At 52.3% G+C, this 25271-nt stretch overlaps 10 protein-coding genes across 10 annotated transcripts; 7 read left to right on the top strand and 3 right to left on the bottom strand.

Moving 5' to 3' along the window:
• Positions 1-554: 554 nt before the first annotated feature.
• On the top strand, positions 555-1730 carry P170DRAFT_355997 (uncharacterized protein; the record flags this gene model as incomplete). The annotated part of the gene is made up of 1 exon (XM_024844119.1): positions 555-1730. A coding segment is annotated over one exon (1176 nt), but the record flags the coding sequence as incomplete, so codon positions are not given.
• A 589-nt stretch (positions 1731-2319) lies between these two features.
• Positions 2320-3083, top strand: P170DRAFT_474903 (copper homeostasis protein CutC; the record flags this gene model as incomplete). Its single annotated transcript, XM_024853195.1, has 2 exons — positions 2320-2396; positions 2456-3083. The coding sequence occupies 2 exons, from the start codon at positions 2320-2322 to the stop codon at positions 3081-3083; spliced, it is 705 nt and encodes a 234-aa protein (XP_024706662.1).
• Positions 3084-3316: 233 nt separating this feature from the next.
• Positions 3317-4728, top strand: plyC (polysaccharide lyase family 1 protein; the record flags this gene model as incomplete). Its single annotated transcript, XM_024847646.1, has 4 exons — positions 3317-3663; positions 3717-4069; positions 4126-4383; positions 4439-4728. The coding sequence occupies 4 exons, from the start codon at positions 3317-3319 to the stop codon at positions 4726-4728; spliced, it is 1248 nt and encodes a 415-aa protein (XP_024706661.1).
• Positions 4729-5202: 474 nt separating this feature from the next.
• P170DRAFT_382774 (histidine phosphatase family protein) lies at positions 5203-7465 on the top strand. The gene is made up of 3 exons (XM_024845618.1): positions 5203-6271; positions 6334-6466; positions 6516-7465. The coding sequence occupies exons 1-3, from the start codon at positions 5674-5676 to the stop codon at positions 7366-7368; spliced, it is 1584 nt and encodes a 527-aa protein (XP_024706660.1). The 5' UTR covers positions 5203-5673; the 3' UTR covers positions 7369-7465.
• A 101-nt stretch (positions 7466-7566) lies between these two features.
• Positions 7567-9081, bottom strand: P170DRAFT_382771 (tyrosinase family protein; the record flags this gene model as incomplete). Its single annotated transcript, XM_024845617.1, has 5 exons — positions 8701-9081; positions 8477-8630; positions 8325-8410; positions 7842-8275; positions 7567-7796 (listed from the first exon to the last, which is right to left on the bottom strand). Exons 1-5 carry the CDS (start codon positions 8802-8804, stop codon positions 7567-7569), a joined length of 1008 nt encoding a protein of 335 aa, XP_024706659.1. The 5' UTR covers positions 8805-9081.
• Positions 9082-10345: 1264 nt separating this feature from the next.
• P170DRAFT_493665 (uncharacterized protein) lies at positions 10346-12307 on the top strand (the record flags this gene model as incomplete). Its single annotated transcript, XM_024854051.1, has 4 exons — positions 10346-10695; positions 10752-11276; positions 11393-12177; positions 12211-12307. Exons 1-4 carry the CDS (start codon positions 10387-10389, stop codon positions 12305-12307), a joined length of 1716 nt encoding a protein of 571 aa, XP_024706658.1. The 5' UTR covers positions 10346-10386.
• A 615-nt stretch (positions 12308-12922) lies between these two features.
• P170DRAFT_464272 (uncharacterized protein) lies at positions 12923-14914 on the top strand (the record flags this gene model as incomplete). Its single annotated transcript, XM_024852232.1, has 6 exons — positions 12923-12932; positions 12962-12985; positions 13045-13129; positions 13370-13427; positions 13765-13950; positions 14077-14914. 6 exons carry the CDS (start codon positions 12923-12925, stop codon positions 14818-14820), a joined length of 1107 nt encoding a protein of 368 aa, XP_024706657.1. The 3' UTR covers positions 14821-14914.
• Positions 14915-16054: 1140 nt separating this feature from the next.
• On the bottom strand, positions 16055-17734 carry P170DRAFT_464271 (uncharacterized protein; the record flags this gene model as incomplete). Its single annotated transcript, XM_024852231.1, has 3 exons — positions 16909-17734; positions 16703-16812; positions 16055-16636 (listed from the first exon to the last, which is right to left on the bottom strand). The coding sequence occupies exons 1-3, from the start codon at positions 17552-17554 to the stop codon at positions 16055-16057; spliced, it is 1338 nt and encodes a 445-aa protein (XP_024706656.1). The 5' UTR covers positions 17555-17734.
• A 163-nt stretch (positions 17735-17897) lies between these two features.
• Positions 17898-19215, top strand: P170DRAFT_509341 (uncharacterized protein). Its single transcript, XM_024854667.1, has 2 exons — positions 17898-18056; positions 18112-19215. Exons 1-2 carry the CDS (start codon positions 17965-17967, stop codon positions 18866-18868), a joined length of 849 nt encoding a protein of 282 aa, XP_024706655.1. The 5' UTR covers positions 17898-17964; the 3' UTR covers positions 18869-19215.
• Positions 19216-23858: 4643 nt separating this feature from the next.
• P170DRAFT_436383 (uncharacterized protein) lies at positions 23859-25140 on the bottom strand. The gene has a single exon (XM_024849144.1). The coding sequence runs from the start codon at positions 25061-25063 to the stop codon at positions 23954-23956; it is 1110 nt and encodes a 369-aa protein (XP_024706654.1). The 5' UTR covers positions 25064-25140; the 3' UTR covers positions 23859-23953.
• Positions 25141-25271: the final 131 nt, after the last annotated feature.

Raw genomic sequence — 25271 nt, 5'->3', positions numbered from 1 at the left:
CGTGATTGGCGCCCAGACGCAGTGGAGACGCGGGGAAAGACTCCATCGCGAGGTATAAAACGCGGTCGCTTTTCTCCGCGCCGATCTCGCCTGCTTGATTTCCCAAAGGCGCAATTTTCGGCGACTGTCCGTGGTGATGCCCCGGCGCCCGCCGTGTCTCTCGTGCAGATAAGTTGCTTCCGGCTTGTCGTCGCTCCTCATTAACCCTCAGCACAGCCCGGCATTTGAAATGCAACGCCTCCCTGCCGTGCGAGCGCTGCCAATCGCTGCAATTACCCTGTCTGCGATCCCCCCGCGTTCGCTTTCGTCCGGTTTCCAGTCGTTTCGAGCCGGATCAGGTATGGATTCGCTCTCGCCCGCGACGCTGGCGCTTTGTCGACGAGACGGCCGACGTCATCGCCAACAGCTGGTTTGACGGCGACGCGACGATCGACTCGGGCGACGAGACGTCGATCGAGCCGACCCGTCCTGCTTCGTCGCCGTCTCTGCCTGTCGGGCCTCCTGCGCATTCTGCGTTGCGGCCGCACATCCGTCATCTCGTCTCGGATCCCGAACGGCAGGCGGCCATCCTGTTGCGCTATTATGTCGACGAGCTGGCGGCCCGATTCGACCTCTGCGATCCCCAGTGCCACTTTGCCCAGGTTGTGCCGCATCGTGCCCGCTCGTCGATGCCGCTGCGCATGGCCATCCTGACGACGTCCGCGCGGCATCTGATTCGATTGCCGAGGCATCGGAATAGCTCCGGTGAGGTCGAGTGGCAGGGCCATCGGTTGCCGGAGCTGACGGAGGAGTCGGCGCTGGACTACCACACGGCCTGCATTCGCGACTTGTTGGCACTGAGCATGGATCCAGACCAGATCCACAATGAGAACCTCTTGGCCGCCGCCATCATCCTGCGCACCGACGAGGAGATGGACGCGCCGTTGCGGGAGGAGGCGCAGGACCAGGAGGTGTTTCTGCGCATGCTGAACGTGTTTATCGCCGCCCAGGTGCACTGCGTCGAGTCGCGCTGGTCCTCGCCGGCCGACGGTCTACGACAGGCGGCCTTCTGGGTGGCTCTGCGCCAGGAGGTGCTGAGCTCGTTCATGAAACAGCGCGCGCTAGACTTTCCCTTGGCGCATTGCCACGGCTTCCGGTCGCTGTCGCCCGCCTCCGACGCCGTCTGGGCCAATCGCATCGTCATCTTCTGTGCCGACGTGCTAGAATACTGCTACGGCAGTCGTGACGCCGCGTCCGTCCGGTCGCCCGGTCGCTGGCAGGCGTTGGTGACGTACCAGGAAGAGCTGCACGCGTCGCTGCCGCCTTCCTTCGACGCGCTCTATTGCCGCGACGCCGACCCTGCTGTCGACCAGATGTTCCCGGAAATCTGGCATCTCGATCGCTGGCACGTCACGGGCACGAATCATGGCGGCCTGGCTCGACTCCTCTTGCTGGTGTTCGATCCCACGCGACCGCCGCTGGGCCCGGGATCGGCGGCCAGACGGCGCGAGATGATGCAGTCGGTCCGGACCATCGTGCGTCGGCTATGCGGCGTGGCTCTGAGTAACCGTCACTCGCCGTCGACCTTCTTCGAGGCTATGATGGGCATCATCACTTGTGGCGAGTACTTTGAGGACCCGCGCGAGCAGTCGGCGCTGCTGGACGTGCTGGACGTGATGCGTCGCGAGCATGCGTTTCCGACTGAGAGCGTCGAAGCCCGGCTGCGGACGGCGTGGTTAGAGACATCCTAGTGATGGTGCTCTTGTTCCTTCTCACCTCTATCGTGCCTTGATCTTTTATGGCTCTTGTTTGTTTCCCCTTCAAGCGTTGCGGCGGGTTCCCGTTGGGCATTCCATACATGTAGCATAGACGCTGTGGTTCTTTCCTGTCAATTCTTTCTTAGCATTCCGATACAATTAAACTACCTGTGCAAAAACAAAATATAAAAAAACAGGAAATGATTCCATACTAACCATATATATCCAAGTTGTCATTGGAATGGCTCGTGTGTCGACGCGCCGTGTCCTGACACGCTTTGCTATCGAAATGCCGCCCTTTCTTTCAATTGTCGCCATTAAATCTGGATCATTATGGTCCCTTATGTGTATTCGCAGTTCCAGGCAGAAAATAATCGAAACGTGGTAAAGGCACTTGATGGTGGTGGTGGTTGTCGTTCCGGTCGGCGGATTCTCCTCCGCCGGAGACCAAACAAAATATATCTTTCTTCCTCCGTCTTGCACCTTCAGCCATTCCAGCGGAAAACCGCGTTGATCCACCAACCAGCCGGACTGAATTTCCCACAAAAGCCATTCTCTTCTCAACCCCGTCTTTGCACCGAGAATGATCGTTCTTGAAATAGCCTGCTTTACCCCCCAGTCGGCCGTCACGGCAGCTGCAGGAGGGGCCGATCGCATCGAGTGAGTATTCCAACCCTCTGGACACGACCAAGCGACTCATTTCTTTCGTTCTCGTCCAGACTCTGCCATGACTACGCTGCGGGGGGTCTGACCCCCTCGCTAGACGCCGTTGCGACCGTGAAATCCCAGCTCTCCATCCCCGTCTACGCCATGATCCGACCGCACGCACGTTCCTTCTGCTACGACGCGACCGACTACGCCACGATGGAATCGAGCATGGAGGATTTAAAACAGGCCGGCATCGATGGATTCGTCTTCGGGATATTACATGCAGATTCGGTCGCCATCGATATCAAGCGAAACCAGGCGCTGGTGGCGCGCGCAGAGGGCCGCCCGTGCACTTTCCACCGCGCCTTTGATTTGATCCCCGAGTCTGACTGGGAAAGGGCCTGGACGGATATCGCCAGCTGTGGGTTCACCTCCATTTTGACAAGCGGAGGACCCTCCGGACGAAATGCCACGGACTGCCTGACCCTCCTGGGGCAGCGACTAGTCCCGGGGGCCCGAAGACATGGACTGGGCATAATTGTGGGCGGCGGAGTGCGAGCATCCAATGTGGCTGCGCTGTCGGAGAAGACCCAAGCGCCGGCGTTTCATTCCGCCGCTCTGCTGCCATCCGAGGACGAGGTGCGAGAGGACCAGGTGAGACAACTGCGAGGAGCGTTGGATGCAGCCCGGCGGAGTTAGGCAATATCCCGGTGTCGCGAAATACAGGCGCTCCCCAGGTGCGGATTTTCCTGATAGGTGGAGATGTGTCTGCGACGAGATCGACAGTGGCTTTTAATCTACTCGGAACCGTTATTTCTGCAGCAATCACCGTCCGTCTTGGCTTGCGATCATGACCGCCCTTATAAAACCCCTGAAATGCGCGCGACGGAGGACCGGGGCGTGGTCGACAATTTGTCAGTCCGTGATCGAATATGCTTCTCCTCGGCCTCTTTGCGCTGCTGCAGCCCGTGTGCGCCCTGATCGCCTTCCCCGGCGCGGAGGGATTTGGTGCCAACGCGGTCGGCGGTCGAAAGGGCGAGGTCTACGTGGTTTCCAACCTGAACGACTCTGGCGAAGGGTCGTTGCGCGATGCCGTCTCGAAAACGGACCGCATTGTCGTCTTCTCGGTCGGAGGAGTGATTGAGATCGATGATCGCATCGTGGTGTCCAAGCGAGTGAGCATCCTGGGTCAGACGGCTCCGGGTGACGGCATTACAGTCTATGGGAATGGCTGGTCCTTCTCCAATGCAGACGATGCCATTGTTCGATACATTCGCGTGTTAGTTTCCCCCATTAGCGGATGGAGGTGTTTCCTAGCTAACAGTAACGCAGTCGCATGGGCAAAGGCGGAGACTCCGGAAAAGACGCCATCACGATTGCCGAGGGCAAGCGCATGATCTTCGACCATCTGTCGGTGTCCTGGGGTCGCGACGAGACCTTCTCGATCAGTGGCACGGGTGCCAACATCACCGTGCAGAACAGCATCATCGCGCAGGGGCTGCAGACCCATTCCTGCGGCGGACTGATGCAGACTGACGGAGGAGTCTCTCTCTTCCGCAACCTATACATTGACAACAAGACGCGTAACCCCAAGGTGAAGGGAGTTAACGAGTTCACCAACAACGTCATCTACAACTGGGGTGGCGGTGGAGGCTACATTGCCGGCAGTTCCAGCGGCGAATCTCGTGGGTTGTCCCAATTCCCCCGGATTTACGCAATTGACTGACCCCTTTGGCTCTAGGTGTGAACATCATCGGCAATTACTTCATCAGCGGTCCTTCCACCAGCGTGACGGCCTTCACTCGCGGCAATGAGAACTTCCACGGCTACGTCAAGAACAACTTCTACGACCCCGACCAGGATGGCACCCTGAACGGAAGCGAGTTGGGCGAGTCTGCCTCCAGCTACGGAGGAATGGATCTCGTGTCGACCAAGTACGACTATCCGGCCGTGGCCAACACCCTCACCCCCGAGGAGGCCGTGGCTTATATCACCAAATGTACGTACCCCTACACCGACTGCTCCGAGCCACGAACACAACTAACGAACAATAGCTGGCGGTGCCTCCAAGGTCCGCGACGATGTCGACACGCAGTTGATCGAACAAGTCAAGTCCTACGGGAAGAAGGGTGAGCTGATCTCGGATGAGGCGATCATGGGTGGCGCTGGTGAGCTGGACGGCGGATCGTCGCCCAAAGACACCGATGGCGATGGAATTCCCGACGAGGCCGAGGAAGAGCTGGGCACCGATCCGAACACGGCGGATTCGATGGAGTTGCACAGCAGTGGATATACCAACCTGGAGGTGTGGGCAAACTCTCTGGTGCCTTCGAGCTACAAGTGAGGACGCCCATCTTGAATTCGGGAGAATTTCATTTCATCACAAACTCGAAGGGTGCTGCCAACCGGTTTGAATTGATCTCATCCCCTGGAATCACCTTTTGTAAATACTATGATATTTTGGATTGTCAATACTTTTCTTCTCGTACCTGCGTGGCACCTTACTATGTTTGATGGCCTGGGCCTTTGAAGCAGGCGCAATCAACGACAAAATGCCGCTGACCGGAAAAAAACTTGCATTGGACGCATGATGCAGCACTTGCTCGTTTGCTTTCCAGCCGAAGGATGCGTTAGTGTCGTCCGATTTCCAATGTAACCGCGTCCGTTAGTGTTGGCAGGCCGTGTTCTCGTTGGCCCAACGGCTTCGATATCCCACCCGCTAACCACTCGCTAGTCTGTTCGGCAAACTTTACGCCTTTCATATCTCGGTTATCCTGCGAGATCCGCGTTGGACTTTCACGTTCAACTGCGATGACATCGTTGCCTGAATTCCCCGAAGGAGCTGGTGCGGTTTGCCTCGGAACATTGCAGCCTCCCTAGTCTCTACTGCGGAGTAGGGCTTAGTGCCAACAGTCAAGTCGATCAATCGTGGTCGATTCAACCGAGCAAGGGCTTGCCAATGTGTCATCCCTGCACAGTCTGTTCAAAGTCAGGGAATCCGACGCCCGAGCAATTCACCAGCACAGCGCCGCTCAAGCGACGCGCATGTTGACATGTCAAGCAAGGGCGGTTGTCCGCTGGAAAGCAACAGCCACCATTCAGCGGAATCGGCCCTATCGTGAATCCATTAGTCAAGGGATGGATCAAGGGAAATGCGGGATATTTCAATCGGGTCGTGATCGGCGCGCGGCCCATTCAACGTCATGCCGTCGAACCTTGACCAAGAGTGACATATAAAAGACGTCTTGTCACATTCCCCTCAAACCTTCCATCCACACGCACCTCCATCATGAAGATTCTCACTCTATGGCTAGCTTTGGCCGGCGTGGGCATGGCTGCCCCGCGAGGCACGTCCACGTCTGCAGCAGCGGCTCCGACAGGCACAGCATATGCGTTCGGGTTCGACATGACCAAGAGCTGGGCTAACCTGTCTCCTTACAAGAACGCGGAGAGTTTCGGTGTGCCTAAAGGGGTGCCGCAGGGGTGCGAACTATCGCAAGTCCACGTGTTGCACCGCCATGCGGAGCGTTTCCCTACCAGCAACCCGCTCGACGGCAAAGGGATGAGCGATTTCGCGTCGAAGTTGGTCAATTACTCCAAAGAGCACTCCTCCAAGGATGTGGCCAGCGGACCCCTCAAATTCCTGAACAACTGGGAATACGTCGTGGGCGAGAACACTCTCATGGAGAACGGGGCAGCCACCGAGGATACTTCGGGGGCCAACTTCTGGATCAAATACGGTCGGCTGTTGTATCGCGCCGATCGGGATACTGTCGCCGCTTGGAATGAATCGCTCAATGTGTTTGAGAACGGCACAGCACGACCAAAGCCAGTGTTTCGGACGACCTCGCAGGGACGCATCTTCGAGAGTGCGAAGTGGTGGCTCAGTATGTTCTCCAGCGAAAAGCACGTAACCATAATGGAAACTAATGCTCATGACTCTGTGTAGGTGGATTCTTCGGGAATAGCAGTGCCCATAATTCGGAGGACCAGTACGACCTGGTTGTTATTCCTGAAGGAAACGGGTTTTTCAACAACACCTTAGCGTCTTACGACTCATGCCCCGGGGATTTGACTGCTGGGTGCGTTTTCCTCTAGACCAGACTTTTGCATCATGCTAACATACGAAAGCGATCGATCTGCCAAGACGTTCATTCAAAAGTATACGAATGACGCAGTTCGCCGTTTGTCGAGCCACTTCGCGTCCAACTTCAATCTGACCTCTTTTGACGTGTTGGCGATGCAAAACCTATGCGTCTACGAGCACACCAGCCTGGGTGGCTCCTCGTTCTGCTCCTTGTTCACCGAGCAAGAATGGAAGGACTTTGCTTACAATGTTGACATCCAATACTATGGAAACTTCGCCTTTGGATCCCCTACCGGTCGCGCCCAAGGCATTGGCTATGTTCTTGAGCTGGCGGCTCGACTGGAGGGTGAGCTGATCCACTCGAGCGACACCAGCATCAACTACACCTACGACAACAACGAGAAGACCTTCCCATTCAACCAGCCATTCTACATGGATATGTCCCATGACGACATCATCCTCTCCGTTATCACGGCCCTGGGATTGAAGCACTTCAACTACGGCCCGAAGGGACTGCCAAGTGATGTGAACCACGCAGTAGCGAACAAAACCTTCTCATTGAATGACCTCACTCCGTTTGGCGCCCGATTCATGTCTGAGGTCTGGAGTTGTCCGAGCAATACGTCCTTCCAGTCACTGGATCCAATCCTCTACGTGAACCCGAGGCTGGAGAAGAAGGATACCAAGGAATACATTCGGTTTGTGTTGAACGATGCCCCGTTGCCGTTGGATGGTTTGGCTGGCTGCAAGAGCGCGAGCAATGGGTTCTGCCCTCTGGATGGGTTCTTGAGTGGCGTCGATGAGTTGAAGAAGAACGCCCAGTACCAGCTCGCCTGTTTCGGCAAGTATCCTATCGGCGGACAGGTTGGCGATGGAGTGCCCGAGGGCTCGCAGTAGGACTGAGTTTGAGCTCAAGAAGTCAAGAAAAGGGTTGTGAGGCTTGTTATTCCAGCGTGTATGATAGTATAGTTCTATTCGAGGTGAATGCTTGTGGACTCTAGATCCCCGCAGAGTTACTAGTAACCAAATTCAGGGACAATATATCCGCCAGCTCTGTACCCAGCCCACCAACACTAGGTCCATGGCACACACAGTCTAGTAATCATAGCACAAAACATCGCCCTGTATTCTCAACAGCTCCTCCAGCGTGGCGTTTGGTGCCAACCTTCCAATGTTGACTTCGAAATCCAGCGTCACATTGACACCCCCGTAGTCCATCGGGATGACAGGACCCCCGACGTCGTGATATCGCGCCGGAAGATCCTTCAGCTGCCATTCCCAGAGGACGCGATCGAGATTTCCATGATGAAGGAAAAAGAGCGGATCTATGCTGTCAGTTAGCTGCTCAAAGTAATCGTCATATCACTAACCACCAGGACTCTCGGCCGGGTCGCCCAACGTCCCGAGGATGCCACCGACACCGAAATGCGCGCCGCCATGAATGTTCGGCTCGTCGAACGAAGGGATATTCTCGATCGCTCGCGCAAAGCTCGTATAATCCGGCTGGCTCGTCACATGGTCGACCAGGTTTTGGCGAGAAAACGAATTCATGACCCAAGGAATGAAGTCGCGACGCAAACACCCGGGTTGAGGATAATTGAGCTGGAACTTATCCGGGGCAAAGGCGCCTCCGTGCACGCATCCTCCGCCGGTACGACCAGTCACGTTGAAAGGGTTCTTCGACGGGGGTGCAGGAAGATAGTCGCCGTTGCCACCAAAGCCGACATCTTTGTCGAAGACCTCGGTCTCGTAGATGGCAGTCGAGGTGCGGTTGAAGGAGGCGTCCAGGGACCAGTTCCAGTACCTGCATTTGTCAGAATTTGGTGTATAAGACTGTGGATAGAGGAACGTACGGTTGGGCGCCCTTGTATCCGCATTCTTCTCGCAGAGCCTTTTCGTAGGTGGCCACAAAGTACCGATGCCAGAGAATGAAATGTCCCTAGAAAGTAGATCACAATCCTGATCAGCACGATCGGCAAGAGCCAAGGTAAACCCCAATACCTACCACCCAATGAATCTCCGGCGTCTGGACCGAATGCACGGCCTGAAAATCATCATAGTGATTGACAGTGCCATTGATCCCCGACACGGCGGGCAGGGTGGTCAGGCAGATCACTGCGTCGAGGTACTCGCGGCGCTCGGAGCGATCCAACTGTCTCCTTCGGTATTTGTCAGAGAGTCACTGACTTGGACCGACCGATGGCCAACCTGGAAAGCCAAGAAACATACCATTCCTTGCGCTGGGGAGGATCCGTACAGGCAGCGGCACATTCGCCCGCCAACCCCAGGGCGCCCAACCAGGCCAGTAGCTTGACCGGACGCATTGTGTACATGGAACAAACGCAAACTCAAATCTGATCTCCGACGGGGGAATTCGGACGATTTATGAGTTCGCAGAGAGACGAAACACCGATGCATCGGGTTGATCACCGGGGCAAGACTAAGGCAACTATGACATGTTGGGTGAGAGCGGCAGGGCGCTTCATCGGCCGACAGTTGGCAGGGGTTTAAACTGGGACGGGACTGTAGACAAAGACTGCGTTGTCGATATTAAGATGGGACTGCACCGAGCCCAACCTAGCATGCCGTGCCACCAATCACGACCCCGCGGCTGTCTCGTCCGGCGCATCCGAAATGAAGGCGACTGACTCGAGCGGCGCATCTTGACTTTGGATCGCCAAGACTTATCCGCCGTGGCTGTTACTTCCACCAATTATTGCCAGTGAACAGCGGGCTTTAGCCACATACGGACTAGCGGCCGCAGGGATCGGACGCGACGGTTCCGTCGCGATTGGTCCCCGTCTCGGTGGACTTGACTTGGATATAAACTTCCTTGGCCCAGGGCAGCACACGACATCCTCGGACTTGGAGACGGAATGATCTAGTTAGTTAATCTGGGTAGCTCGTGCGTACAAATAACCGTCTTGGCGGCCTCCCTCTGTCCCAGCGCCATGGATAAAATCAAATAGTGCCTACTGAAGAGGCCTTGTGGGACATCGAGAACCAGGGCCCCATCCAGCGACGGGAAAGGAATTTAATCGGGCAAAAGTATCAATCCCTGACCCTTACCGTTCGAATCAAAACGATCATGGTGATCATGATTGCGAAGGAGACGCATCATCGGTCGAAACTCGAATCATACGATTCGATGTCGTCAAACGCTCGGGACAGACTCGGTGCTGAAAAAAAGACTCGATCACGGGTGGAATCTCGCATCGGGGCGAGGAATATTTCGAGGTCTCCCCGGTGGGGCTCATGAACGGTGTGGTATATGTGCACTGTTAAATTGATTTCGATCTTCCGAGACATAAGGTCTTTTATAGTTATAGACAAGTTTATAGTCATCTCCTTATCTCTGGAGCTGCATTTGGAGCATCTCGAGACTGTCTTAGAAAGTTCTGGCACAATCCAATTAGGCCTTCTTCCGACACGAACATTAATCAGTTACCCTTCAGTAAAGCTACTTGGCCAACCAGTCTTATTATTAGGTATGGCAACCTCCGAGGACAAACTTGAAGTAATTGCTATGCTAAACTAACACATTTACTACATAATCACAATATTCTTTGATTCACCTTATCCCACAATGTCAAACACGTCACTTGAAACTTTCACTACCCTTTATCTGTACTTATTTCACTGACTTTAATTTTCGTTAAATCTTCCTTATTTCATCGCTGTCTTCTTTTCTTCTACCTTAGTCTTTCTTCCCATCTTTCCTCTCATCTTTCCTCCCATCCTTCCTCTCACCTACCTCCCACCTCAATCCTCTTTGTCATAATCCTTTTCTCGTATATCTTGTACGCAATATAAGCTAGATCGCTTGACAAATTTCCTTACAAAGAAGACGTGCCAGCCAATCACTACCACAGATCGCCTCGTTTACCCATAAAGTCAACCACACGCTACACCACAATGACAGGCCACGGTAGCAGTGGCTCGGGAAGCAAGAAGAGAACCAAACCAACGCGGTTTAACGAGGAGGCCAGTCCCAGCCCGGCTCCCAGAAAGTCCCGCAGAATACAGGAGAAAACCCAGGGCACCAAGGGCTCGACCGACCCAAAAACCGATGAAACGACCACGCCCAACGAAGAGTCTAAGAGGAAGTCAAGCGACAACCATGATAAGCAAAGAAAAGGCCAGGATCAGAAAAAGTCTGATCAGCCTGGGGCTCAGGGCAATGCAAAGAGAAACAGTCTGACCATGATGGCACGTCAGACAATGGTGAAGACAAATTGGCCACAAATAGAGATCTGTCCTTGTTCTTGTTCATGCCGAAGAGATATTGGGTTGATCTCGATGACAACAAGCGCCTCCGAAAAACATTGTCGCCCCCGGAGGTGCCCACTTGGGTCAAGCCAGAGATTGAACAGACCCAATGCGGTGTGACCTATGGATTGAGCCACAAAGCGATATCAGCCCCCAAAAAGAACGGCGTGGCGCAACCTATCGCAGCATTCGTCAGACGAGCGTACACGGCGGTATACATATGTCCAAGGGTAGATAGAAAGCCCTTCTATAGATTCATCGATTTGGAAGGCACCACAATCAGCGAAAAGGATTTCCAGCTTGACCAGCCCTTTGAAGACCAGCAATATTTGCTCGAAAAGGTACACAAGTTATTGATGCAATACCAGAATGACTTCGAAAAGAACATTGACAGTTACGGCAAAGAAATGTGTTTGTGGAGAGAAAATAGGATAAGATGGGAGCACGACTGCGTTGTGGCTGAGCATAATGATGGCAATGCCAACATTTTTCGGAATACGATCACCCAGGACGACATAGCAGTGTTGGCCAAAGGGGTTACTAAGTTTCTTGAAACTGTGAAACAAAATAATGATATCTGGAATGTTGGCAAGATCTGTGACATGCCATTGACGAAAGACAACACCGTCGCGTAACCACCGATGTATTTTAGCACCACATCAGGGGCCTGACGTTTCTGCCAGCGTGGGCTGACCAGCAGCGTCAGTCCATAAAAAGCGCGATTTCCTCCCTCTCGGGGACAATCACTGAGCTCAAACTCCAGAGAAAGACACAGGAGGGGCTGGACCAGCAGATGAAACATCAAAAGGAACAACGCGAAAGAAGAGCTCGTCAGGCAAAAAGAGATCAGAAGAAAGGAGAATCCTCTAAAGAGTCAGGCTTGTCTTCGTCTAGCAAGGGGCCTTTGTCTGACAAAGGCAAAGGCAAGGCGTCTGCGCAAACGCTCTCAAACATACCAGAGCTACTTCTAGATCTTTCGGGGTCGTCTGACGAAGACGATACACCACCATGGGCTGCCAAGGAAACATCAAATGCGATAGCCTGGATGCTCGAACAGCATCTAAACTGGCTCCCCAAAAGGCAGACCAAAATGATGGTCAAAGTTGACAGAGTCGAGCAGATGAAGCGGTTCAGCCTACCTTCTGATATCTTAGACTTGACAGCGGAAGCATGGTCGAACTTCGAGAAGAACCCGGCCTTCCGAGGTTTGTTCGGTCTACTAGACGGCAGAACCAGAAAGACGCTGGAGCCTGGCAGACCCTGGGGATTCCCAGCGTGGAAGCTGGAATCGGACATCAGACACTACTTCAGTGATACAGAAACCGTTTACCAAACTTTGTTGAGCCAGCGAGCCAGAAAGGCTATCCTGGGCATGGAGAAAGCATTCTTTGATGGACGCCTCACTGAGACAGAAGAAGCAGACGATTTCACAGACATGTGTGTCGATGAACCGTGATATGAAAGTTATAGTGATTTGGGAATACTCATGGCAAGCAAGGCCAGGGAGAATCTGAGCGAGTCTGTCAACGACATCCATACTTTCAGCGACTCTGAAAATGGGGAGTAAAACGGATGACGTTGGAGATCTGCCATTGATCAGCGTGGCGTTGCATTCGTTCTACCTACCGCATCCTACGCTTCTCATTTCATTTCCAATGGAGGGACAATTGCCGGAGATCAGTTGGACCATGTGGAATGTGGATATTCTGGTTTTCTCTGTTTTGCCGGGCACTGTCACATTGACATGCCTGTAGTATGTACACCCGCAGGCGGGACAACAAAGCTAGTTAGGTAGTTGGTGCATTTCGCCCGGCAGCATGGAATAACAACCATCATTCTTGTTAACCATTAAAATACATGGGAAAGGCCAATAAAAGCGAATAGAAAAAGCCTTGTCGACCAGGGAGAGAAGTTCGTTGTGAAACCGGTAAAGTATCGGCATGATGTCGACCCTTATTCTCGACCTGTACCGGAATCCATAAGTGTGCAGCCAGGGAAGAGCTGTTATGTATGGCTTGCAGCACCATGTCGGATATCCCACGGCTAATGGGTTACGGCAGCTCATGGTTCGACTAGTGATAAGCGTGCGTTTTCTGCTGTCGTGTACTAGTGTCGCATTACGGTGGTACTGCCACGCCGTCTATGTTCGGAAAATAGGTGCTGAAGACTACCTGATTCCGTGATGTTTGAAAGTAACCATTGCAATGGGCGTCATGGATAGATTTCATCTCAGCTTTGGTACAGGGTAAGTGCTTGTTGATCAATCATGACCGGGGGACTAATGCATGTACTCTGACCGACCAGACAAACTTCGTGATGCCATTTCCGTTCTTGGTGCGATTGAATCTGCGACCAAGAAGAGAATACTCGTGTCCTGGATGCCCCAAGGGTTAGAAGTGAAGTCTAGTTGTTGATAAGCAAGCAGGGGCCCTTGTCGGTATCTTCCTTACCGGGTCACTCGCCTCCGCTGCTTCTTTCGTCCGATTCCATGCCCGATCTATCTATAACATAACCCAAGACCCATTATATGATTCTATATACGTTTGTTCCTCGTTTACTCACCACCAAAACTCCACCTGATGCTCCCAGATCCTTCTTTCGTCGCAAGATGAAGCCAACGTTACCATAGTCTCCGCCTCGACCCCTGTTGTGTTCCTTCCGAGGATGCTCCGATGACACAGAACAAGGTATGTACTTCGCCTGTTGGATACGGGGTGAGAGGGTTAGGTTCGATTCTGTCGCTATTGGGACTAGCTGGACATGGCAGTTCATATCGCCAACATTACCGTTATTACCAGTAACCAGAATGACAACAGAATCGCAGCACCGGCCTCAAACCTCCAGCCCCTCAGCCGAACAGATCAGACAGGGTCGGGAGCTGTCGCCCCGTTTGTTATTACGGTTCTGCTACCGACAGAATAATCAGTTCACCAGTGGAGCAAACGCAGGCGTGTGGATTCTCAAAGTTTGAGGACTTGTGCTTTCATACATAGAAGTCTAACCGTTGAGGCTCAGCCTTTCCAGGTCCAAACCGTGGAGCAGAATCTGGCCCTGAGTCGCAGAGTGCGGAGCACAAGGTTCAAAGTTGGCCAAATGAGCAGATCGGTAGCGCCCAGTTTGCCCTCGGAAACCTTTCTCGGTCCTTCGACCACCGATGATGACGAGGTCTCTGCTCACCCGACTGCAGCTCTGAAGGCTGTCGGAATGCGAGTAATTATGACATCAAGAACTGGCTGGGTGAATAAGTCACCAGAGAAAATCCAACGTGACGAGGATACACGTCATCAAAAGCATCAGCACAAAATTCCGACAGGCCATGCGCACAGAACCTGACAGCTTTCAAACCCCGAGCTCATTCCCACCGATCAGAACCACGACAGTGTGTACACCATGTTGCTTCAACTTCTTGCGTTGCCTCTAAAGACGAAAGAGGAGGTGTACCAGCAGTCGGGGGACCGAATGAACGCCCAGCGCATGCGGAAGAAACAGCATCTGTTGCTCGACCTGTCTGCGCGTAGGAGATATGAATTACGGCGTTTCCTGGACCTTGAATACTGGCTGCGTGTGGTCGTCCAGCAAGAAGCCGTATATCTCATGCAACAGCAAAAGATTGAGAAGGAGTGCGGACTGGGCATCGAGGGTGAGAAAGCGGATCTACGACGCAAATCGATCGCCAAAGGCCTGAACTGGGCGAGCAAAGAGTACCGATTAACTCGACAAAGCCTCCATTATTTTTATTGTTCAACCATCGACAAACCAGTGACTCGTGCAATCCGTTGCCTTCGAGAGGATCCGAAGTGGCACCTGTCCGACTTCCTGCGTTGGGACTGTGCCGACCGAGGGGGATGCTGCAGCCGCGCATGTGGATGCTGTGAAAGACCGAGAAGTACCCTCAACTCCTTGGATTTGGGCCATTGTACCCCGGCCTGCGGGTGTTGCGCCCAATACCACGGGTATCGGCTCAAGGATTTCGACACAGCTGATACGGGTCGCCCTCGGATTGACGTGATGGCACGAAGGGACGACAGCTTTAGCGGCCGTATGATGGATGCTCATGTCTGGGGACTACGAAGCCTGTAAGGGTCTGCTTGCTGAGTGAACTGTACTGGGGATTGGAAATTGCAGACCAAACGTACCATCACTGGAGTGTGAGAATGAATGGGATGCTTTTTTTTTAGCTATTAAATCCGGTCGCCTTCTTACCATGACTACTGCTTGATAGGAGCAGATCGATTGACTCCATCTTCCTTGTCCCAGAGAATGAACAACGGTCCAGGTTGTAGTGAAGTAGTGAAGACAGTTGGTAGGGGAGGGGCATCCCAACCCGGGGCGTGTTGTTGTGTCCTCTACCAATTCTCCCTCTCACTTCAGGCCATGGCCTCTAGGCGTGAAGGGTCTGGTGCTGAATCGACCGCTGGTGCGGAACATCTGACCTCTTCTCAATCTGCCACCGCTCGGCCCTTGTCAGACCAACCGGGTTCCTTGCCTCCCAATGATATACCAGATGCCATACAAGAGCCCGGCCTTCTGCCCCGCGAGTCAGTTACAAATGATATACAACAGCCCAGATTTACACAGAGGGGATCAACTATTCCTCCCTCCGCCACACCATCTTCTGCAGAACCTGCCCCTCTCCAGTACTTCTTTTCTTTAAGAGCGGGTGAATCACATGGTGTGTGCTTGGGCACTTCGGCTTCTCTGCCTGTCACGCCAGCAGCTGTTATCACAACCTCAGTTCCAGTCATGATTCCGAGCTCTGCCGGGCAAAGCTCGGCCCGACACGGTGTGACCGGAAATACTCTGGTTATTGATGTACCAGCTGCCGCCATCATAAGACGCTCTCTAGATGAGACAGTTGTACCTGCTGGTACCACTACGCCAGTGCGACCATCGCCCCCACCTTCTGCTGGCTTGTCAAAGCTAGCAACTCGACTATCGAACTCCTTGGAATTGTCTACCGTTATCCCTGAAATCTAGATTATCCCTTCGCATTGGTCTCTACCTCCGTTCAGTCCCTCATTCCATGTCATACTCTGATGTCTGCCCCATTATGATATTGTCTATCACTCATTGTGCTGCCACGGCTTGAAAAGTCCCTGCGACATTCAGCCTTTGTATTTCTATAATTCTGTTCCTATTCTGCTTAAATATAGTGGATAGTCATAAGCAATGGACATGAAAACCGGACCTCTTCTTCCTTCCCTGGTAAATCCTACTGACGCACAAACTGAAGTCGTAATTCATCATCTAGCTCACGCCTGGCGATGACAGCACCTATGACTGGCCATACCCCATGAGCATCGGAGCATTTGTATTACAACAATACTCTATTATGGAAACCTTCTAATTCCAATTCTTCATCCGAAAGATCGAGCTCATGTCCCTCCCAGCGAACTTGAGATTGGTCTTCCTCGGACCACCATCCCCGAGCACCTTTCCACCACAACTTCCAGCGCGTGACCAGAGAGCCAGTCACTGCCTCAAGCAATTCTGCCTCGCCATAATCAGGGGTGGGCGCCCGCGTAAACGGCCTATCGAAGACCTCTAGCTGGGCCAGGCGGCCATAGTCCCACAGTGCGTACCCCCATCGCCTTTTCTCCCGCATGTCCATACTGTAGACAAAGTCGCGCAAAGTCTTATCTAAATGAGCTTGGCGCCAAACTTCCACCGGCCCGGGGTCGGACTCGGGAGCTTCGGGTGTGGTATAAAGCGCAAGTTCTTCGGAATCATAGTCTCTCAGTAACTCCGTGTCTCCTTCGTCGCGGGGAAAGAGGAACCAAAGAGCGTTTGGTAGAAATGTGTTGACTCTGGATATATTGGGCGTCAGAAGCTGGTACCGCTTCTCGTAGGTCTCTGCGGTCAGCATTCCATGCAGAAATGCCAGCCCTTGTGATATCTAGGCAATGGACTGGCCGTTAGAGCTGGCACGAGAAGGAACCGAAGCAGTGGGAAGGACACATACTACATTTCCGATGCGTGTCGCAGGGTTGAAGCTTTGCCATGGCTCGGTCATTGAATACCCGACCGCTTTGGATGCCCATACTATGTCGTGTGCGGCGATTTCATTGAATGCTACACTCGGGGTCCAGTTATCAGCAATGCTTCGCCTTCATGATGTGCTCATAGACAAACGACAAGAAAAAGCCTTGGATGTGATAGGGAGCGTACGAGTTAAGACTTTCCGAAAAAGATACTCGCTGACACAAGCAAGTTGTTCCAGTTCAAATGCAGCGAACCTTTCGTAATAGATTTCGGTCTGCTCATGATAGGGGAAGTCGGGAGAGGGCTTCTTCTGGACATGGTCTCGACGTCTGAAGAGATGTCGATAGATCTCCACTCGGTAGAAGCTCCTGGCCATACGGCACCATTCTGGAGAAGACACTGCGCGACCCTGCAAGGCAGGATACACTTCAAATGCCGAATCCACGAAGCCCAAAGTGAAAAACCTCACGTGTCGGTAAAAAGTCTGCATATGGAATGCAGCGCCAGGTGTCCATTTGAAGGAGGATGGAACGTGATGAGCCCCATGTTGTTCGATGAGATTGAGTACTCTTTCCCGGGTCCATGAGTCATTTTCTAGGGCCGATGAGCTATACTCGAAGATCGCATCCGGGAGCAGATCCCCTGGAATAACCTTGCCCATGATCCGGGACAGAATCCATTCGTCCCTGTCTATAAAGGCCGAATACATTGCAGGGTGGGACAAGACTGCTGCCTTTAGCGCGTGCATGTCTGGAAGGTAGCAGAGGATCGCCTGTCTGCACTCGATGGGCAAAGTGCAGAGTGTACTCTGCTTGACGAAAGTCTGATCCATCCGTGAGACCGAATGACGCTACACGGGGTGGTCGAGGGAGCAAGAGAATGCGCAAAGTACGGCTGCGGAAGCCTTCGTTCCTGTTGATCACATCTCGCCAAGACGCGGGCAATCGCTGGATTCTCTTAATGTGGCATCTGAGGTCGGCCGGGATGCTTATAAAAATGGACCATTAATTACTTCCCGGGATGAATTGATTTGGTTTTGTATTTTGTATTTTTTATATGATTTTCTTTTTTCTTGATGAGGTGGCGGCGTACGTAATGGCGGCGTCGGTGGATTTGTGGATGCCTTCGCCTTCCTCCAGGCAACCAGAATCCCATTTAAAACTCGCTCCACCCGACTAGGATTTATTGTCCAGAGAAGAAGATTGTCATTCTGGCTGCAACAGCAGCACTGGGGGAATCACGATGTTATCCCACACTAGCACGATTGCGACGGCTGAGCTGGCCTTTTACGCCATCGGCCTCGCCATAGCGGTCGCTCTGGCAATGAGAAATGGGTAGGCTCAATTGTGCCCAACCGCGCGGAATCCAGAGCTGACCTGCCATTTGCAGATGGCGCAACGAGCCGTACTGGGCCATTTTGGCTGCTTTTGCTTTCGCTCGGATCCTCGGAGCCGCAATGCAGCTGGGAACCATCACCGCGCCACTGAATCTGCATCTTTATCGAGGAGCCGCCACCCTGGCCCAGATGGGGCTCGCGCTCCTCTTGCTCGCCTCGCTGGGACTGATGGTTGCGGTTCGGACGAGTGTTCACAGGAGGCGCCAGACTCTCATTCGGCCATATATCATCTATCTGCAGGGCCTCTTGCTCGGCGCGACCTTCGTCCTGGGTATTGTCGCCGCCGCATCGGTGCCGGATTCCGACTTTGCGGGATTCACAACCACCCCGGTTCCACCGACGCTCGTTGCGAGCACGATCCTCTCTATGATTACCTTCTTGATCCTTAGCTTCTGTACGGTCTGCTTGTGGCTCGACGCCCAATGCTTCGACCAGACCGCGAAATGGCTTTTGTCGGCGGCCACAGCCTCGCTGCCCTTCTTGCTTGTGCGCATTGTCTACTCGGCGCTGTGTACGTTCGTTGATAACATGGAATTCCATTGGTTCAAGGGCTGTCCTCTCATGCTCATTGTCATGTCTATGTTGATGGAGTTCGCGGTGGTCGTCATCTATGAATCCGTAGGAATCCTGACCGCACGTCGCGTGGTGCTTAACACGGCCAACGCATCCCCGACGGGAGCCAGAATCTCGGACATCAGCAAGCAAGATGACTCTTCATGCTCTTCCGGTACACCCCTAAGGAATGGCTAAATCCTTTCCCTCATGGACGACGACATCTTTGTTTCGATAGGATCACTGCTGAATCCTTCCATCCCTGTAACCGAGTTTGATTGGCGAGATGACCCTGAGTTTGCTTTGGTTGTGGTTCCTTCGATATAGATCATATACGTTGCCAAAAGCGAAATAAACAGCGTACTGGGTAACACTGCCAGACAGTCGGAGTGCTTGTGGATGTTTCATGGGCATGTCTGGGCATAGCCTACCATTTGGCCGCACGATGGGACTACAAATGAGCGTGGTATATTTCACACGTCGTAGGACAGTGAATAGCCTTTAGCATCCAAATCGACTAAACATTTGCGGAGCTCTGAAGCGGGATGGTGTTTGGGAGGACTCCCCTTGGACATTTCTTCGCTTCAATAGCAAGGCTCTAGATAGATGATCAAAAATAATACAAAGCAAAGGAACACGCCAGACACTAGGAACCCTCCTGTCCGCATATTCCCATTACACGCCCCAAACGTAAGCAGTCAAAACATCCACATGATTCGTAGGATTAGTAAGTGCTCGCATAATAAAGGCCGAATGCGCTGTGGATTCTTCCTCGATCCATCTGATTTTATATCCTCGCGCCATCTCGCAGCACCAACAGCCAGTGGTGCAGTGGCCCTGTCCCAACGGGGTTACCGGATTCCTCAGTCTCTCACAGCACCCACACCCCCGGCCACAGCAACCCCCTTGGCTTGCACACGCTGCACGGAGAGCATCGGATAAATACCACTTCTTATCTCGTCGCAGGGACAGAAGAGCCCTGCCGCATGGTATATTTTTGATCCTCTCTTCTGTCTTATACAGTCTTACTTCTTCCTTCAAGTAGTTTTTCCTGTTGGGCGGGGTGCCATCGGCGTTCTTCTCCATCCAAGTCGTGTCCAACTGCACCAGGTGACGTATATTGTACTCCAAAGCAAAGAAGAATCTAATGGACGCTTCATCCTCCCTTCGAATAGTCCGGTGTTTGTGCTGCCATTTGCGCAGTGACTGTGCCTCTTCCCACCTCCCTGCTCTCTCCAGGGTATCTTCACGCTTCCTCCAACCCGTATTCAGGAGCGAGAGAAATTTATCCTTCATGAACGACATGTTGTTTTAATAGGTATCGCTCTTTGAGTCCTGATGCTTGCAGGAAAGACGCAAAGAAAAAAGCAGGACTGGGTTTTGATGCGTGGAGTCCAAGGTTAGAAGAAATAGCCCGGAAGTACGTTGTGCGGTGTGAAGTATGTCATTATGTTCTCAACGTTCCTGGGATGACTCAATGGTTCCCAAAAATGCATGAAGTTTCGAGAGAATATTGGACACCGCCCACTGTCATGGCGGGCGATAAGAAAGGTCTAAGCATCTTTCTACTCGCAACTTCCGATTCAGTCCCCTGACTCATTTCCTACCCTTGGACTTATCCCTTCTCCATCACCGACCACTTCCATCCCCCACACTTCTAATGGCCGTTTATCCTATCTAATCGGTTCCAAGCGTACGCTGTCTCCAATTTTATGGTCTCATTCAAGATGCAGTCCACAAGACCATTCCCAATCCATACCCTCCCTACCCCACCGGATTCGCCACGACAAAGAAGGAACATTCTACGGGAGTCAGAAGAGACAGAGGGAGAAATGTCGATCAAAGAATACCTTCGACGAAGCGATCCATATCGCTAGACCACGATAAGAAATTCTTGGCCACACCCCGTCGTTCAAGTTGCGGCACCAGCAACATAACGCAGAAGATCCCGTCATACAGACAAAACACCTGCCACGCTCCTCGGAAGATAACCTCCAGCCTTATGTGCACCACACAACCAAACTACATTATCCAGAAGGACATGGAGCCTTCAGGGCCCTGCAGGTTGTGCATTTCAATAATGCCAATGACCTAAGACGCCTAGAGCCGGCAAAAGACGATATCCACGACCTCTACAAGAGCAACAGCATCGAGAACGTTCATGTCGAGATTATTTCGAGATTGTGTTGCACGGAAGATACTTCAGACCGTCCCTAGTCGCCATTCAGCTCAATGACCCTGCCATGAACGCGTCTTTATACACGAAAAGTAAGATAAGGAATATTTTGAAAGCTCGCCTACGCATAAACTGGCATTTCATTGTTGATCCTCAGAACAGTGGCGATTGGTTAAATCTGACAACAAAAGTATTCTTGAAGCTTCCACCCACACATCCATCCAGCCTCACAGCCTCACAATTAAAGCCGAGTTTCTCCCAGGGAAGGTGGGCATTCTGATGCCTGAAAGCCCGGAGCACAATAGCCTGTCTATGATTCATCTGATGCGTGAAGGTGGTGTTCCTCTGCTGCGATTATTGCAACATCCATCGGGGTGCAACCAGAACCTGGCGGCGGGTCACTAGGACCGTTTGCTAACCTGCGCCACACGTGTGGATAATGTTTATTTTCTCCCGGTGGATACGGAGATGACTTTGTACGAGCTTGAAAGAGAGGCTCGACGGTGTCAAGAAGGGACCCAGAAAGCAAATAAGGATAAAGAAATGCGAGAAATTGCTGGTGCCTGGGGATGGCTTACTGGTTGCTGCGGCGTCTCATCCTCATTGGCCTTTTCCGCAACTCGTACATGGGGCACAATGTATTCTTTCAGCCTAGATATGACGGGATCGGCTGCAGGACCTTGGTATCCAGGCTAGCAGACGTGGAGTTCAATGCTACCCCCAAATTGATGGATACGTTCGTGGGCGGCTCGATCAAGATGGCACGGGAGCAAGCTCCATGTAAATTCAGGAAAAGACCGCCAACAGCACCTTGTGATCGTGGTTCGGGTCGAGGTGTTTGTATTGTTAAATTTTCAGCCGCCGCGGTCTGTATTTCCATTGGTATCCCCGATCGAATCACGGTGTAATCAAGGCCCAGTGCATCAACACACATTTCAACAATCCAAAGGGTTACGGGACATTGGCAGAAAAGGATAAATCTTGGGCCATCACCGTCCGAACTGAGCAAACCTTCGTTGTGGAAAGTGCGTGTAAGCATTTTCAGTTTCGGGTAGTCAAAAGCAATATACCGAGCAACTTGGGCGCGCGTTGCGGGAATGGCATTCGAGAGGTCATTAGTAGTCCTTTTCCAAAACCACGCAAATCCGCGGTCTACCTTACCGAAGCAGTCCTCAAGACAGCCTAATCCTAGTGCCGTCTCCGGAATCGACTCTGGGGTTCTTGATGAGTGTTTCCATGCGAGTGTTGAACGAAACGAGGCTCAGGCGCCGGAAACCCTTTCAATTCATATGTCCGACACCGTCGTCTTCATCATCCTATTTCTCCCCGTCGGTCATAAGCCCTCCAATATACTCCACGTAGGCAAAGTTGTGGATCTTCTGCAGGCCGGGGGAAACTTAAGGTCAATGGTCTTTCTCTGAATTTGGGTAGTTTCGCCTCCCACGATCAGTGCAGTACCATCGCTTATTATGACTGTATCCCCCAGTCCGCAGGAAAGGTGGGCGTTTTTCATGACGGTTGAAGTAACTTCCAACCTGGTTGATGCACGCCGAAATTAGGAGTAGTGCAGGGATGAGCGTTTTAAGGTTGAGCAGGTTGTTCGGTGCCTCGGATTGCTTCGATCCATTCACATGCCGCATTATCTCGAGCCAGAGGATCGATATGTAGCCACAAACGTCTGGTATACGATTCCAAGTATGAGTCGCAGAGAGAAACCAATGACGGCGTGCCTTCATTGCCACTACTGCCTGGTGGCGAGATACGGCAATTCTCCTCACTCCATGTTCGTCGCCAGGTATTATTCGACCAAATGCGCCCTGGAGGGAAGTGGTACGCTTGGCGTTCTTCTTGCGCCTCTGTCCGTCGCTCCACACCTCAAGCACTTGAGGGGGCTGGTTGCCCTGTAGGCTAAATGTATGTGCTGATCGACAGTATCAGCCTGAAAAGGCTAAGGCCGACGGCGAGCCCCTTCTTGTGGCTAGTTGTAATCTGTATTTGTTAGTTGTCTATATCAAAGCATAGGTGCCGCAACGGGGCCGATGTACATACCTGCGCTTAATCCACTGGCGAACCCAGAATAGCAGCGCTAGATTATCAGGTAGGACTGTGAATCGTAGCATCATTTGACCATCACGGCTGAGTGTATAACAGCAAGCCTGACCATATGAACTGCCATGCCCAGCTGGTCCGAATGGCCGCTGAAGGGAGGAGATCGGATCCTCAGAGACTGTCTGTTGTTTTGAGAGATTTCCTCAGGGAAATACAGCAGTTGGAGAAGTGACTGTAAAATGACCTTCTTCCTGAAATGCCGAGCTCTTCACTTTGCCTACCCCGCGTTCTCTTCACTTCTTGATCATTCTTCACCGTCCAGTATGGGACCCCTCGCTTGATTCACCCGCTTCATTGCACTCCTTCGCTGCAATTCATTTCATTCTATCCTATCAATATATAACAGGTAGCAAAACAGCATACTTTCTGAGGCAGGTCTGTAATGCAAGGAAACCTTGGTTTAATGTACTGTCGCTGCAGACAGAATACGACGAGTGCAAGCTCGGGTTGCAGAATACCATCAACGGTAGAGATATCTTGCAGGGACAGCTCGTTCAGTCCAAGAGGGAACTGCGCGATTGAAAAGATCAGATTACCTCTCGACGCAGTCCCCAGCGCGGTCGACCTGACAACACCAGCTCATCTTAATGCAGCTGTAGCACACATAGTGCCAGGTTTGCCGGATCGTATTTTTGCTAATGTGGAGCATCGGCAATCCGCCATTCCAGAGGTCCGCGTCCATCTTAACCAGAGCAACACATTCCAGCCCTTTCCGAAGATATGGTTAGTTCTATCCCGATACTTTAACATCGTGAGTTGCGGCATAAGGAGCTGTCCTGGTTCACATTTTCTTTGTCCGAAACGTTTTGCGTTGGATTTATTACTTGACATCCGGCATCTATACCTCCGACTGCCCTGTACCTTCTCGTATTGCTGCTATCTGCCTTGCGTTAAACCTTGTGGCTTTCATAGGAATCATTCAATTTCAGGCTCATCCTATCTATGTTGCTATAGAGAGGCACGGGGCAAGGGGTTGATCACCAGTAAAGAAAGCTTCATTAGACATCGCTAGCTTTCTTAGATTTGACAATGAAATCAGTTCCCTTCCTCTTATTAATGCCTAATGCTCTGCGAATACGAAAATCGTGGTTTTTCTTGACGGCGGGGCAATTCAGGAAATGCTCAGGTATATCAGCTTCCAAGAACGCTCGATGATAGGCCTTCCACCGTGCACTTGGGTAATCGTCCCAAACTGAGCCGTCGTATCTCCAATAATCCATCAATTCCTCTGCCTCGTAGGTGCAAGCCCGGCAGTAGACGCCTGGTTCAATCTTCCGTGTCTGGCGATCCCAGTACGGAAAGATAGCTGTCGCCCGCATGCTGAAAAAGACTCGGTTATGGTCTGTGTCATACTTCCTTAATTCGCTGAACATTGGACCACGAGGCTTGCAGCTGTTCCTTGTACTTCGTTCCCATTTCTGGACTCGACGTTCGTAAGCCTTCCAGCGTTTCCTGACTTCAGCCCGGCGTGCAGTCGCTATCGCCTTGTCGCTACCATGAACTTCCGTTGCTAAGGCCTTGGCTTGAGTGATATTTGCGAAACGGCGCGTGGGTTGCAGATCAAAGCTGTGAATGATTGGAATTGTTCTGAGTTGCTTCAAGGATATGGCCAGGTTAAAGCGAAGCAACGATGTTTCCGCTATCTCATACTCGGGCTCGACGAAATTGCATTTATAGCATAAGCGAGTAGCAGTCGGGAAGTAAAGGAAGGGACCGAAATCGCCACATGATCGACACCAAGGTTGACAGAACTCGCTAAAGAGCCAGGATATTGAGAAATGTTTGGCGCACTTCGTGACGGCCATTAGACGCAGCGTGTTCGAAGCATGCTTCTTCAGTAGCGAGTATGCAGGAAGTGATTCTACTGCAAGTCTCCCTGTCGTATTGACTCGACGCATCATGCCGATGCTGGGTAGGTCTAGTTCCATGATGATTAAATTTATAATCTCGAGGGGAAGTGGTAACAAGGGAACGTGTTCTTGTTTGTGCTTTGACAGCTTATTTCGGGGGGCTTTGTATAGCTTTGCGGGCTGGCGATTGCGCTCTCGATCGCAAGGAAGGACCACCCAATTTGGAACCTTACACCGGAAGGCAGTACCAGAAGACATACCGGCTAGGAGGGGCAATTGTCGAGAGGATGTACAGAGAATATAGTGGAGCTGTTTCCCTGCCACGAAGGAAACACGGGAGTGAAGTCAGAGCAAAGAAGACTCCGCGGTGACTCACGATGGCGTATCCCAACCAGAGAAATGACCGTCACCTGACCTGGTCCCTCGCCGCCGCTTTAGAGAGAAGAATACCTACCTTTTCGAAGCA

The sequence above is a fragment of the Aspergillus steynii genome (assembly GCF_002849105.1).
Source record: "Aspergillus steynii IBT 23096 chromosome Unknown P170scaffold_3, whole genome shotgun sequence".
NCBI lineage: Eukaryota > Fungi > Ascomycota > Eurotiomycetes > Eurotiales > Aspergillaceae > Aspergillus > Aspergillus steynii.
The sequence above is the reverse complement of the archived record's forward strand: the minus strand, read 5'-3'. Positions and strand labels throughout refer to the sequence as shown.

Coding starts and splice junctions, on each gene's coding strand:
- P170DRAFT_382774 (XM_024845618.1), top strand. CDS start 5,674: ATGAAGATTCTCACTCTATGGCTAGCTTTGGCCGGCGTGGGCATGGCT. Junction 6,272..6,333: donor GAGTGCGAAGTGGTGGCTCA/GTATGTTCTCCA, acceptor GACTCTGTGTAG/GTGGATTCTTCGGGAATAGC. Junction 6,467..6,515: donor CCCGGGGATTTGACTGCTGG/GTGCGTTTTCCT, acceptor AACATACGAAAG/CGATCGATCTGCCAAGACGT.
- P170DRAFT_509341 (XM_024854667.1), top strand. CDS start 17,965: ATGTTATCCCACACTAGCACGATTGCGACGGCTGAGCTGGCCTTTTAC. Junction 18,057..18,111: donor GCTCTGGCAATGAGAAATGG/GTAGGCTCAATT, acceptor TGCCATTTGCAG/ATGGCGCAACGAGCCGTACT.
- P170DRAFT_436383 (XM_024849144.1), bottom strand. CDS start 25,063: ATGTCTTCTGGTACTGCCTTCCGGTGTAAGGTTCCAAATTGGGTGGTC.